Source organism: Helicoverpa armigera, chromosome 30 (assembly GCF_030705265.1).
Source record: "Helicoverpa armigera isolate CAAS_96S chromosome 30, ASM3070526v1, whole genome shotgun sequence".
Lineage (NCBI taxonomy): Eukaryota > Metazoa > Arthropoda > Insecta > Lepidoptera > Noctuidae > Helicoverpa > Helicoverpa armigera.
Genome location: NC_087149.1, coordinates 4,796,383 through 4,809,582, shown reverse-complemented (window position 1 = coordinate 4,809,582; position 13,200 = coordinate 4,796,383). Strand labels below are relative to the sequence as shown.

The 13,200-nt window shown below is 38.4% G+C and overlaps 1 protein-coding gene across 1 annotated transcript in view; it reads right to left on the bottom strand.

Moving 5' to 3' along the window:
• Positions 1-625: 625 nt before the first annotated feature.
• Positions 626-13,200, bottom strand: part of LOC110382689 (serine/threonine-protein kinase 10) — a 58,022-nt gene continuing 45,447 nt past the window's right edge. The window contains exons 23-27 of the mRNA XM_064043100.1: positions 12,438-12,592; positions 9,824-9,998; positions 8,749-8,844; positions 7,985-8,128; positions 626-6,078 (exon numbers count right to left, since the gene is read on the bottom strand). Coding sequence (XP_063899170.1) covers positions 5,263-6,078; positions 7,985-8,128; positions 8,749-8,844; positions 9,824-9,998; positions 12,438-12,592 — 1,386 coding nt within the window. The 3' untranslated portion in view covers positions 626-5,262. The remainder of the gene's footprint in view (positions 6,079-7,984; positions 8,129-8,748; positions 8,845-9,823; positions 9,999-12,437; positions 12,593-13,200) is intronic.

Below are 13,200 nucleotides of genomic sequence, written 5' to 3'. Positions count from 1 at the left end.
TAGGGTAAACCAACTTGGACCCACGTGTAAGACAATATAAACGTCAATTATCTTAAAACAACTGTTTACTATGAATTTTCACGTTCAAATTTCAAAGTACTCAATACTCAAGTCTTTATTAGCACTCCATATGTTATACAGGTGGCATTTTACAGGCTAGAAACAATATGGACCCTATAGGGTTATAGGGCATAACTTAAAAAAGTTGGAGAAATTAACAGTCATACTAGGAGATAAAAGTCAACAGTTGTTTTAATAAAAACGGACGTTTATATTGTCGATGAACTCGGTCCTAGGTAAAAGATGAACTAACATAGTGAAGGGGTAAAATAACGTTGATAGGGGTAAAATGAAAGGTTCTAAGTTTACTCTTAGCTTCTAAAATAAGGCATTTGTATGTAGTATATCACCAATGCAGCTGCAGTCATTTTAAGCAAGCTGAAATATTAAATGGCGTAATAGCTTGTCTTTTTAATAAGTTATACCCAAAATTATTTAATAAAATATAGCCCACAATTTTTTATTTGTCTCATTTCTGAAATATTAAGTTCAGGGAAAGCAAATTATATTTCCAAAATGTTAAACAACCAACACCAATATATTAAAAAAGAAAAAAAAACAATAATAACTATGAAACATAACATCTTTATTTACATTATAATTTGCGTAATATAAATGATTTATTTTAAAATAAAATTAAAATAAGATACTTTACGCGCACAGAAACGCGTAATAATGGATTGTACATTAGGGGTTAGCTTTACGGAAATGACAATGAGAACATTAAAAATTAACTTAAAATCAAATATATAATATCATTATAGTGTTAAATACGAATGCACAGTTCTCGCCAAACTCAATGGCAGTTCGCAACTAGCTTCTGAGCATATGTGAAATGGTTTACATGCAGCGAATCGTACGATGTTCAGAGCGGTCATTAAGATTGATGAAAACTATACATCGACTTCCGTAACAATGAAAAAGGCGATGAGAGTAAATAACCATTAAAACTAGAAAACTATTTAAAAATATACATGCATTACTTTGGACTACTATTGACGTAAAAAATGGGTAAATGGTTAACCTAGTACCTAAGAAAATCGTATATTTATTACAAATAGAAATATAGACGGAAATAAACGAATTGGTTTATGTTTTACTTTTACTATATTTTATGTTATATAAAACATGTTTTTCTTGCTTTAGATGTTTTAAAATATAGTAAATATCCTCTCTATTAATTCGTTTACTTAACTATAGTGGTAAATCATACAGATATCGTACAGGTCTATTTTATAGATTTGCAATATAACCTACTAAAACGAAAATTGTTATCTAGAAATCAGGAAAAAAATAAAGACATCGCTAGCTTATCATTTCCGTCAAGCCTTTAGAATAGAAAAAGAAAAACAATTTTACATTTCGAAACCAATTTTAACGTATTTGAAACTGGTTTTAAGGTTTGAAAGCCTAGGGTAAAAGGGTAACGAATCGTATTTATAATTAATGGGTAAGGGTAAAACTTTACCTACGCCTGTTTCATCACTAATATGACTATTTTAAATCTTTTGCAGCAGAAAAATTTTAATACTTTGGATGTTATAATATTTTGTTTACAAATATAACATATTTCTTATCTTTATTTGCAAATAATGTAGCAAGAACATTTTTAAATATTATATTTGATCTTCAATTATTATTTTTATCCAAAGTTTTTTTGGAAAATATGTTTTTCAATTTACTTTGTACAGTAGTGATGAAACAGTAAAAATTTTAAAAATTACAGCCTCGTAACAATACAGTCTAATTTATAATACAATTAATTATTAAAACATCTTTCAAAAAACAATGCAAAATTCAATTTACAATAAACATTTATTTATAAAAGATAGTATTTTGTACAACGAAATAATTAGTAGAAAATTAATTGTTACGGATGGCATCCACGATAATATTAAAATAGATTATGTTAGTAACTTTGAAATAAAGAAAAGTATATTATAAGACCTTTACACTTCTAAGTTAATAACGTAAGTAAGTCGTAAGTCGCTTACAGCAATTTTTTTACTTCTTACAACTCATGGAAGTTACCTACATTATTTTTATGGAAGCGACATACAAGTATAAAGTCGGGGTTAGGCCATTAATGGAATGTGTGAAAAGTTTACAAAATTAATAATAGATACACACTTTTTGACTTTAAAACTGATTATTATTTTAATCGAGATAAAATTAGCGTGGTATATGACAGTCGAAAAGTTGATCTCTTTATATGAGAACAGCCGCCATGGCCGATAATGGGCTAGGATGGCATCATCATAGTATATCAAAATAACAAGAGTTCCACTAGAAAAACAATTATTTAACGTATTAACCGGATCATTCGATTCTTTGAAATTGACCATAATTTAACGGGTATTTTTTACTAATTATTTAATTTAAAATAATTATTAATAACTTCGTTAGAACGTCGCATTTCGTTTAATTACTATTAACAATAATAATTTTATTTTATATAATTATTTTGCTCCCGTTGCGGGTGTATTTGTATACAGGATGTATTTTTGTGTCTCATATACTCGACAGTCGTCAAAATCACTTTTTAAATATATTGAAAAGTTGCACTGACGACGTGACCATATTAACTTGAAAACCGTTCAAGATTGACATTCAAAAAATACACCCTGTACACAATAGAAATAACAATTAAAAATATCAAATTCAACTTTTCAAATATAATTATTTCTAACCTAAGACTTTGGGTTGAGGCACATCGAATAAAAATTACTTTCTAACTATATTTTGCCGACTTGGACAATATTTTAATAGGCATGGTGAATGGACACGTATAATAACACGACCCTAAAATAATAGACACGTATTTTTTCTTTTCTCTCACAAACAAATAACAACGAAGATACAACACGATTGCATTTTTTGCCACTTTTTAGTCCAAATTTTACATAGACGTGACGTCACGAGCCCCCGCTCTCAATCTATGTTGCGTTATATCTTAGTATATATTTAATATTTTATTAATATAAAAAATACGTGTAAAATATTTTTTTGCCAATCTAAAATGCGGACTAATTAGAACCACTATTTTTTTACCCTTTCATCACGCTTATTCTTTGACGCGAATGTATTTTTCCGACAGGTTTCAAGTCAGGAATTTTCACGACCTACAAAACTAAACTATATATTTTATATTTATTCTATTATTTTTATATATTTTAAGCCGTTTTTTAATTATCTCCCCCCGCGATCCGCAAAAGCGCCGAACTAATCTATACGTAGTCTACATAATATATGTATTTATTAACTATATAAAATTCTGACTGACAATTTTATTTTTATGACTTTAATATACTTGATTATTTATTTTAAACTGTAGCCGATATTTCAAGCAAACGACAGTCTAACTATGGGCAAGTATGTATTATATATTAATTATATTGGCAATATTGAGAAGCATATATTTTCTAACTCTAGCCAAAAATGGAAGAACGGATGGAATGTTAAGTACAATATAATTTTCCTTTGATATATATTTTTTCATAATTACTTATTTCAATCGTCATCTTAATTATTTTACAAATAAGCAGGAAGCATAGCTATTTGGCAAAATGGAAGTGACTTTTGGCAATTGAGGTGAAGATACCAGATTTTTTGTAAATATTATAAAAGTGAATCTGCTGTATGGAATTTCACGAAACTTGGCAGTAGTAAAGCTTGTATATAAGAATATAATACATGCCAATAAGGCCATAGTATTTTTTATATTCAGATGTATAGTTGAAAACTTACAGAGGACCGAAAACCGACTGATGCAAACATTTGTTCTTTGACCCGAGGGTCTAAAATATCTGGTGCTCTCATCTCATGAATGGCAAGTTTATAATAAGGAACTTTTTTGTATATTATTTAGGAAGTCGATATTTAGCCTTTTTGATGTATGTATGTTTATAGTTAAAAAGAACCGTAAATATGCTTTTTATGAAAACGGCAGTCATTTTGGAAGCAATCTTACTGTTATTATATCCGATGTTTTTATTTGTATTGATTTTCGTTACGAATTTTTTTTATATATTTTTTCGGAAACATAATAACATCAAATATTACGACATCGAAATGGTCTTATATATTTTACTATAATATACATAATTATAATAATATCAGAGTATATATCGCAGCATATAACACAAATATACAATATTTAAATTACAAAGACCAGTATAGGTTTTAATTTAGCAAAAGCGACTTAGTAAATAAGAATTAATATAACTAATAATTTTAGAAGTGGCTTCAAAATGTTTTTGCAAGCAAAAATAAACAAATATATGACATTTAAAATACAGGAGAATTTAAGGATTGAATAAAAAAAAATAATTTGAAAAAAACAACAACCTGTATCTATAAAAAAACAATAGTTTTATGGTGTAAGACAAAATAAAGCTTTCATATTTGACGGAAGTTATTTTACAATGCAAAAACATTTTAAATAAAAAAAAAATACTATAATACAATATTTAAACAACAATTTTGGATGCGGGAGTGAGTGTGAAATATTTTCATATTTTATTTTTCAAAACCAACTAGGGAAAATATCTCTTTATCTTCTTATATGAGAACAACCGCAGTTGATGAAATGGCAGAAGTTACAGGGAGAAAATAAAAATATTTAAAAAGTTGTAATTTTGACAAAAAAAATATATATATAGTTTTAAGACTAAAGGAGAGATCTTAGAATATGTACATACATTTGAAACTTTGCATTTTAAGGTTAAGATATATTTGCTGTGTAATAGGTTTGAGGGACGATTTAGTGAAACAACTGTTAAGGAACGTGGCACATATGTTAACTTTTGTATTGCATTTCAAAATTGAGAATAACGTCAAAAATCGCCAACAATATTTTGAAATATTTAAATGTATAGCATTTTTGACAACCTATGCATTGTTATTAAGATAATAAAATTGTGTGCCGCAATTTTTGTTATTTAATTAATACATTATTTACATGTATAGAATGGGTAAATGGTCGAAGAGAAAACAGTCTGAAAATCAACGTTATCAGGACTTACACACAAAATAGGGATAAGGGATTAATTTTTTCATCACCAATCGCACATAATTTGGAAGAGACTTAAATTCCAAGATCAATATTACTGCTAGAACTTTCTAAATTTTAACAATATCACTAAAAAAATCTATAGTAACTTTAAAACATTAAAATACCTCTCTCCCACATCCAAAACCGAATTAAACATTTGAATCGGGCGGCCCCTCTGTCTTATCCGACAAGATTGACTTTCTAACATTCAACGTCGAAAGCTGACTCACAGGTATCTCCGAGTTCGAGTAGCTATTGGACCCTCTTACGGGACCCCATCTACTGAAATGAGTCTCCATATCATCAGAGTCTATAGTATAAGTACTATTGCTTCTATCGCTCTTTATTGTAGAGTAAGGTGTCTCTAGAGACGGCAAGTCAATCATAACGGCTTCTAAAGCTCTGTCTTGCTTCAAACTCTGCTGAGAAATACTCCGTTTCATCGGCTGAGTAATTTCTGTCTTTAACAAATGTTCCGACATTGATTGTCTGTTTAGTTTTTTGTCTTTCGGACGCTCTGATTCTTCTGTGATCTGTCTGTCGTCGCCATACGCCATAATAGGTTCTCTTCTCCAATCATCGCTGGAGTTAAAGACAGAGAAACCGGATATTTTGTCGGAAACCAACTTCAAGTTGGAAGTGGACGCGTATCGATGTCCTTTAGTCAATTTTCCTCGTTTTGTGGTGTTATTAGCACTGGTTGCAGCAGATTTAGTTGTCCTACTAGGGCTGATGCTTCTTCGCCTATCCATATTAGGTGTGTTAGCGGCTGATAAGAAATTAAGACTGGTTCGAGATCTTGATAGAGACCCAATGAAGGATGTCCGCTGTTGATACGCACTTAGCACGTGCTGCAGTACATTTTTAGGCCACGGAGCGTTGAGATACAAGCTTCTATCTTTTATGGGTATGCCAAACTTTTTCTCATGGTCATCCAAGTTTTTCTCGAAGCTTTTTATGATATTCTGTTTAGAATAGGATGGTATTAACATTTGAACTCTTTTTAAAACCTGGGACGACACGGGACGTATACAAACGTGTATGCAAACCTTTTTGGAAGTTCTGAAACGCGTTTGGAACCAAACTTTTTGGAGTTTTTTTGTATTGGTACACGTTTTAGAACTGATTACAACCTTTTTTGACGAAAACCTTCACCTATAAGCCACCACCTTACATTATTTGTGACAAGCTATGAACATACATGCTTGCTTATATGACAAAGAGAATAAATTGGTACTTTTTGAAAATATTTTCAAAAAAAACTGTTATTTGCTGTGTTTGTTATTGTTGTGTTGCGTGCTTTGTGCGTGAATGTGTGTATAATTTCTGAAAATGCGTGCAAAATTGATAAGTGTGATATTAGGCACTTGGAGTGTTTGAGTATAAAGCCGTTTTTACTATACTTATTAATATGTATCATAATTTTAAAGTAACTTGACTGTCAAAACTACTGATCCCATTAAGATGAAATTTTAAAGAAGGATAGTCTTGAGTTTCAGAATGTGTTTTTCTAGATGCGGGAAGTATTACCCTTTGAACACGGGTCGAACCGTGTGTTTCTTAAATTAATACCAAATACAAATTACCATCCGCCATCTTTATTTTCATCTACATTTTATTTTGCCAAAATACTTTGTTTATAAAAAAAGTCTATTCTCTTTACCATATAAGCGTAAAACACATGCGTACAATCCACCCAAACCATAATGCAAGCTATATACATCACATGCCTTATACATATTGAAAAACTTGTGTCACCGACTGTACAATATATGCTAATATATTAATGTTCTGTTTGTGAGAGCGTCTAACTTCTTTACTCGCAAATATCTGAACGGTTTTTGATGAAACTTGGCAGTAATATGGCGTATAAATCAGAATTATATATATGCTACTTGATATCCGTTTGCAGCTGATGTTGTTCATTTAAAAGCATATTCAATACCAGAAGATCCTCTGATCTAGCCTTATTTTTTAGATTACCTATTATTAGCATTTACTTAGCGTACAGTCAGCGTCACAATTTTAATATCATGCATACGTCACGCTGAAAACATGTAAAGGGGAAACCACATAATTTTGGACATAGTTCCTAAAAAACACAGAAATTGATAGATTTGTCAAGACCTAGTAAAAAAATTGGGATAAAAGTATTTTGACAATTGTGTAACACACAAGATACGTCGAACAAATCTGAGCTGCAAGTAATAATAAAAAAACATTACCAATAAAAATACAATAATAGGTGTATTACACAGCTGTCTTCACTTCAATTAACAAGCAACACTTCAACGTCAAAATCAACGATTCAGTTACAATATCAAAAGTAAACTTTTGAAAAAAATATTATATATTTTTGCTGTTCACATTGAAGAGTTGCTATTTAATCAGACTGTACAGTCATCATCATCTGCCGAGCCTTTTCCCAACTATGTTGGGGTCGGCTTCCAGTCTAACCGGATGCAGCTGAGTACCAGTGTGCCACAAGCAGCGACTGCCTATCTGAACCTTTCAACCCAGTTACCCGGGCAACCCGATACCCCTAGTTAAGACTGGATATCAGATTGTAACTAGCCGTAACGACAGCCAAAGATGTTCAAAGAGATACCGCGGCGCTGGTACATAAAAGGCCTATGACGGAACACGACGGTTTTTAGTCAGTAAGAGTCTGACACTCCCTCACCGCTGCTAACCCACAGCGGGAGGGGTCATTTGATGATTTTTGACGTCGTCAAAAAAAAAGGACGCGAGGATTCTTTATTTCAATTTCACTGGAGGCCGACTCCAACATAGTTTGGCAAAGGCTGAGCAAATGACAGCTGACCACGGTCTGTCTCCACCTTCTCCCCCAAGGTACTGCAGAGTACTCACCAGCTTCCTGTCCCCGAGGGTAGCTCTCCACTCCTTGAGCTCCTGGGAGTATCGCTCCTCGACTGCCTTCATCTTGTTGCTCTCATGGTTCATGAGGGCTTTGCGTTTCTCGTTCTGGTATTGTTCCAGTTCTCGGAGTAACGCCTGGTGGGGAGAAATTGTGGTTAGACTTTGGCTAGGCGTTTTTTATCGAGTAGGTTGTAAATAAAACTTTATGACTATATGTTGTTGAAAATTGCGGTTTTGCAAGTTTTGAGTATACCTCTCTTACGGGTAGGCTTTGTTTTATGTTTAGTGAAGTCACACTATCTTGTATAGAAATAGTATATAGCTTCTAGATTAATGCTCTAATGCACGTCATTTCTTTGCTTCAATATGTTTATCTCAGGAACTACTTATCCGATTTGAAAATTCTTCCGATGTAAAGCAAATTATTTATCGAAGCCCCCACGACGCGGAAAGAAACTATAAAATTCTTATAAATTCGAAAATAACTCTCAATTTAAATGAAAATTGTTATACAGAATGTTTATAGAAAAAAAGCTGGTATCGGCGCTGGTCGATTCTGGTAACAGTTACATAGATTGACGAAAAATTGTGAAGCAAATGTTACTATCACCTCGCCCTTACTTGGCTGTAAACCTAGAATGGATCAATGCCATATTTTATCCCGGTACGAGCAGTAGTTCTCTCAGAACTCGGTTTAAATTCATGTTAACAGCTAGTATAAGCCATATAAAAAATAATAATAAGCTATATATTACCTCTCCGGCGGCCTTGAGCTCCTCCCTGGCTTTGGCATGCTTCGTCGCGAGGCGCTGCTGCTCAGCACGGTAACGACGCTTCTCGTTCTCTTGGAACTAGAAACAACATATACACATTTTAATACGAGTTAATTTTCTGAATGATCGAATTATTGACTGACCGACTAGCTGATTTACTGACTAAAAGATTAACTTAGTGACTGACAGACAGACTAACAGATTAACTTACTGACTGACAGACAGGCTGTCTGCTCAACTGAATGACTGTTTAAGTGACAAACTGATTGTGTAATCGACGGACCCACTGATTGCCTAACTGACCTACCCACTGACTAACTAATTTACCTACCCACTGACTGAATGCCTAGCTGACCGACAAACTAACATACCAAATGACTGACCGACTGAGTGACAAAATGACCTCACCTTCTTCAACCTCTCCCGCTCATCCTCATGACTCGGCGCGTTAACCGCGCTGATGCGCAGAGACTCTCGGAACATCATCTCTCTGGCTTTCTGTTCGGCGCGGATGCATTTCGGCAGAGATCGCTTCTATATCTGACCTTGCGATCGACTGACTGACTAGTCGACTAATAGATTAACTGACTGATTGACCGACAGACTGTCTGCTCAACTGAATAACTGTCTAAGTGACTGACCCACTGACTGCATTATTGACGAACCCACTAACTGCCTAACTGACCTACCCAATGACCAGCTGCGTAACTGACCAACCGACTAACATAACGCCTTACTGAGTGAACAACTGACATACCAAATGACTGATCGACTGAGTGACAAAATGACATACCTTCTTCAACCTCTCTCGCTCATCTTCATGACTCGGTGCGTTAACCGCGCTGATGCGCAGAGACTCTCGGAACATCATCTCTCTGGCCTTCTGTTCGGCTCGGATGACTAGCAGACGAATTGACTGACTGACCGACAGACTGTCTGTCCTACTGACCTACTCACTGGTGGACTGTCTGACTCTACCACTACCACTGCCACTGCCTAATGACTGAACGATTGAGTGCCAAAATGACTGACCGACTGAGTGTCTAAATGACCTCACCTTCTTCAACCTTTCTCGCTCATCCTCATGACTCGGCGCGTTAACCGCGCTGATGCGTAGAGACTCTCTAAACATCATCTCTCTGGCCTTCTGTTCGGCTCGGATGCGTTTCGGCAGAGATCGCTTCTCTAGAGCCTGGACTTTCGCTAGCTCTTCCTCTTTGCGGGTGTTTTTCCTGTAAAGAGATTGGAAAATTAGTTTATGTATTTATTTTAACTGACACAGATTGAAATAATTTTAGACGTCATACAAGTTGTTATTGCAATATTATGTAAAACAATTTATACTAACTCAAAAAAAGTCTGTTCTACTTGGGTGAACCTAAGACCTTTTTTGGCAGAAAATTATCAAAGGACAACAGGATGAGTGAGTATCTGACTCTTACTGACTAAACCCTATCATGTTCCTTTTTGTACCCTGGAGCCCTTTATATACCAGGGCCTCGGTAACTCGCGCGAACAACCCCATCACCAGAGACCCATTTTCACCGACAGCATAAACGTCCGTTTTTCTTACCAAAACACTAGTCTTATCAAAGAGTACTGGGTTGCCAGGGTAACTGGGTTGAGGATGTCAGATAGGCAGTCGCTTCTTGTTGCACTCTGGTACTCAGCTGCATCCGGTTAGACTGGAAGCCGACCCCAACGTAGTTGGGAAAAGGCTCGGGAGATGGAGATGATGAAAACCCACCATATTTCTTCTGGATACCGTTATGTACCAGGGTCGAGGTAACTCGCGTAAACATCCCTGGTGCCTGTATAAGACGTACCGTTTGATCTGCTCCAGCTCCTTGTCATGCCTGACCAGCATCTGATGGCGCCGCAGCAGGAACTCGTCCTTCAGCTGCCGCTTGGCGAGCTGGTAACATCCCTGGTGCCTGTATAAGACGTACCGTTTGATCTGCTCCAGCTCCTTGTCATGCCTGACCAGCATCTGATGGCGCCGCAGCAGGAACTCGTCCTTCAGCTGCCGCTTGGCGAGCTGGTGACATCCCTGGTGCCTGTATAAGACGTACCGTTTGATCTGCTCCAGCTCCTTGTCATGCCTGACCAGCATCTGATGGCGCCGCAGCAGGAACTCGTCCTTCAGCTGCCGCTTGGCGAGCTGGTAACATCCCTGGTGCCTGTATAAGACGTACCGTTTGATCTGCTCCAGCTCCTTGTCATGCCTGACCAGCATCTGATGGCGCCGCAGCAGGAACTCGTCCTTCAGCTGCCGCTTGGCGAGCTGGTAACATCCCTGGTGCCTGTATAAGACGTACCGTTTGATCTGCTCCAGCTCCTTGTCATGCCTGACCAGCATCTGATGGCGCCGCAGCAGGAACTCGTCCTTCAGCTGCCGCTTGGCGAGCTGGTAACATCCCTGGTGCCTGTATAAGACGTACCGTTTGATCTGCTCCAGCTCCTTGTCATGCCTGACCAGCATCTGATGGCGCCGCAGCAGGAACTCGTCCTTCAGCTGCCGCTTGGCGAGCTGGTAACATCCCTGGTGCCTGTATAAGACGTACCGTTTGATCTGCTCCAGCTCCTTGTCATGCCTGACCAGCATCTGATGGCGCCGCAGCAGGAACTCGTCCTTCAGCTGCCGCTTGGCGAGCTGGTAACATCCCTGGTGCCTGTATAAGACGTACCGTTTGATCTGCTCCAGCTCCTTGTCATGCCTGACCAGCATCTGATGGCGCCGCAGCAGGAACTCGTCCTTCAGCTGCCGCTTGGCGAGCTGGTAACATCCCTGGTGCCTGTATAAGACGTACCGTTTGATCTGCTCCAGCTCCTTGTCATGCCTGACCAGCATCTGATGGCGCCGCAGCAGGAACTCGTCCTTCAGCTGCCGCTTGGCGAGCTGGTGACATCCCTGGTGCCTGTATAAGACGTACCGTTTGATCTGCTCCAGCTCCTTGTCATGCCTGACCAGCATCTGATGGCGCCGCAGCAGGAACTCGTCCTTCAGCTGCCGCTTGGCGAGCTGGTAACATCCCTGGTGCCTGTATAAGACGTACCGTTTGATCTGCTCCAGCTCCTTGTCATGCCTGACCAGCATCTGATGGCGCCGCAGCAGGAACTCGTCCTTCAGCTGCCGCTTGGCGAGCTGGTAACATCCCTGGTGCCTGTATAAGACGTACCGTTTGATCTGCTCCAGCTCCTTGTCATGCCTGACCAGCATCTGATGGCGCCGCAGCAGGAACTCGTCCTTCAGCTGCCGCTTGGCGAGCTGGTAACATCCCTGGTGCCTGTATAAGACGTACCGTTTGATCTGCTCCAGCTCCTTGTCATGCCTGACCAGCATCTGATGGCGCCGCAGCAGGAACTCGTCCTTCAGCTGCCGCTTGGCGAGCTGGTAACATCCCTGGTGCCTGTATAAGACGTACCGTTTGATCTGCTCCAGCTCCTTGTCATGCCTGACCAGCATCTGATGGCGCCGCAGCAGGAACTCGTCCTTCAGCTGCCGCTTGGCGAGCTGGTAACATCCCTGGTGCCTGTATAAGACGTACCGTTTGATCTGCTCCAGCTCCTTGTCATGCCTGACCAGCATCTGATGGCGCCGCAGCAGGAACTCGTCCTTCAGCTGCCGCTTGGCGAGCTGGTAACATCCCTGGTGCCTGTATAAGACGTACCGTTTGATCTGCTCCAGCTCCTTGTCATGCCTGACCAGCATCTGATGGCGCCGCAGCAGGAACTCGTCCTTCAGCTGCCGCTTGGCGAGCTGATGACGCTCGTGGATCTGTTTCTCTTCTAGTTCCCAGAGGGCTGCTTCGCGGGTACGCATTATCTGAGGAAGAGGGGGGAGTTTAGTGAGCTCAATCTAATGATGTCTTAGTTGGTTGTCGGCTTCGGCGACTGTTCTAATATATTATGGAGGTTATAGTGCACAAGCATTTGCGAAGAAGCAGGTGCACTGTTCATTCACTATTCGTAATCAATCTCAATCTTACCATACTATTTTTAAAATAAATAACTTAAGTTAATACTTTTATTTCTCTATGCGTGTCGTGTATGCGTCGAGCGAGTGAGTGAACCCACTTGAGTGGGTGAGTAAATAAGTGCACATAGTGTCTAGGTGTGTGTGTGTGTATGTGTGTGTCTGATCGAGTGTGTATCTGAGTATATGACCGAGTGTGTGTGTGAGTGTCTCGAGCGTTTGAATGAGTGCCTAACTGAGTGTCCAACTGAGTGACTGGATGACTTTAAGTCGGCGATTAAATCACTGTACACATACCTGATGCCTCTGCTGCAGGTACTGAGTATCAGCTAACTCCTGCCTGTCTCTATGCGCGTCATGTATGCGTCGCAACACGGCGTCGCCGGCGTCCGCGAGCGCGGCCACGAATGCTCGCTCGCGTTCGCCATGCTCAGCGTCGGGTGAGTGAGTGCATAAGT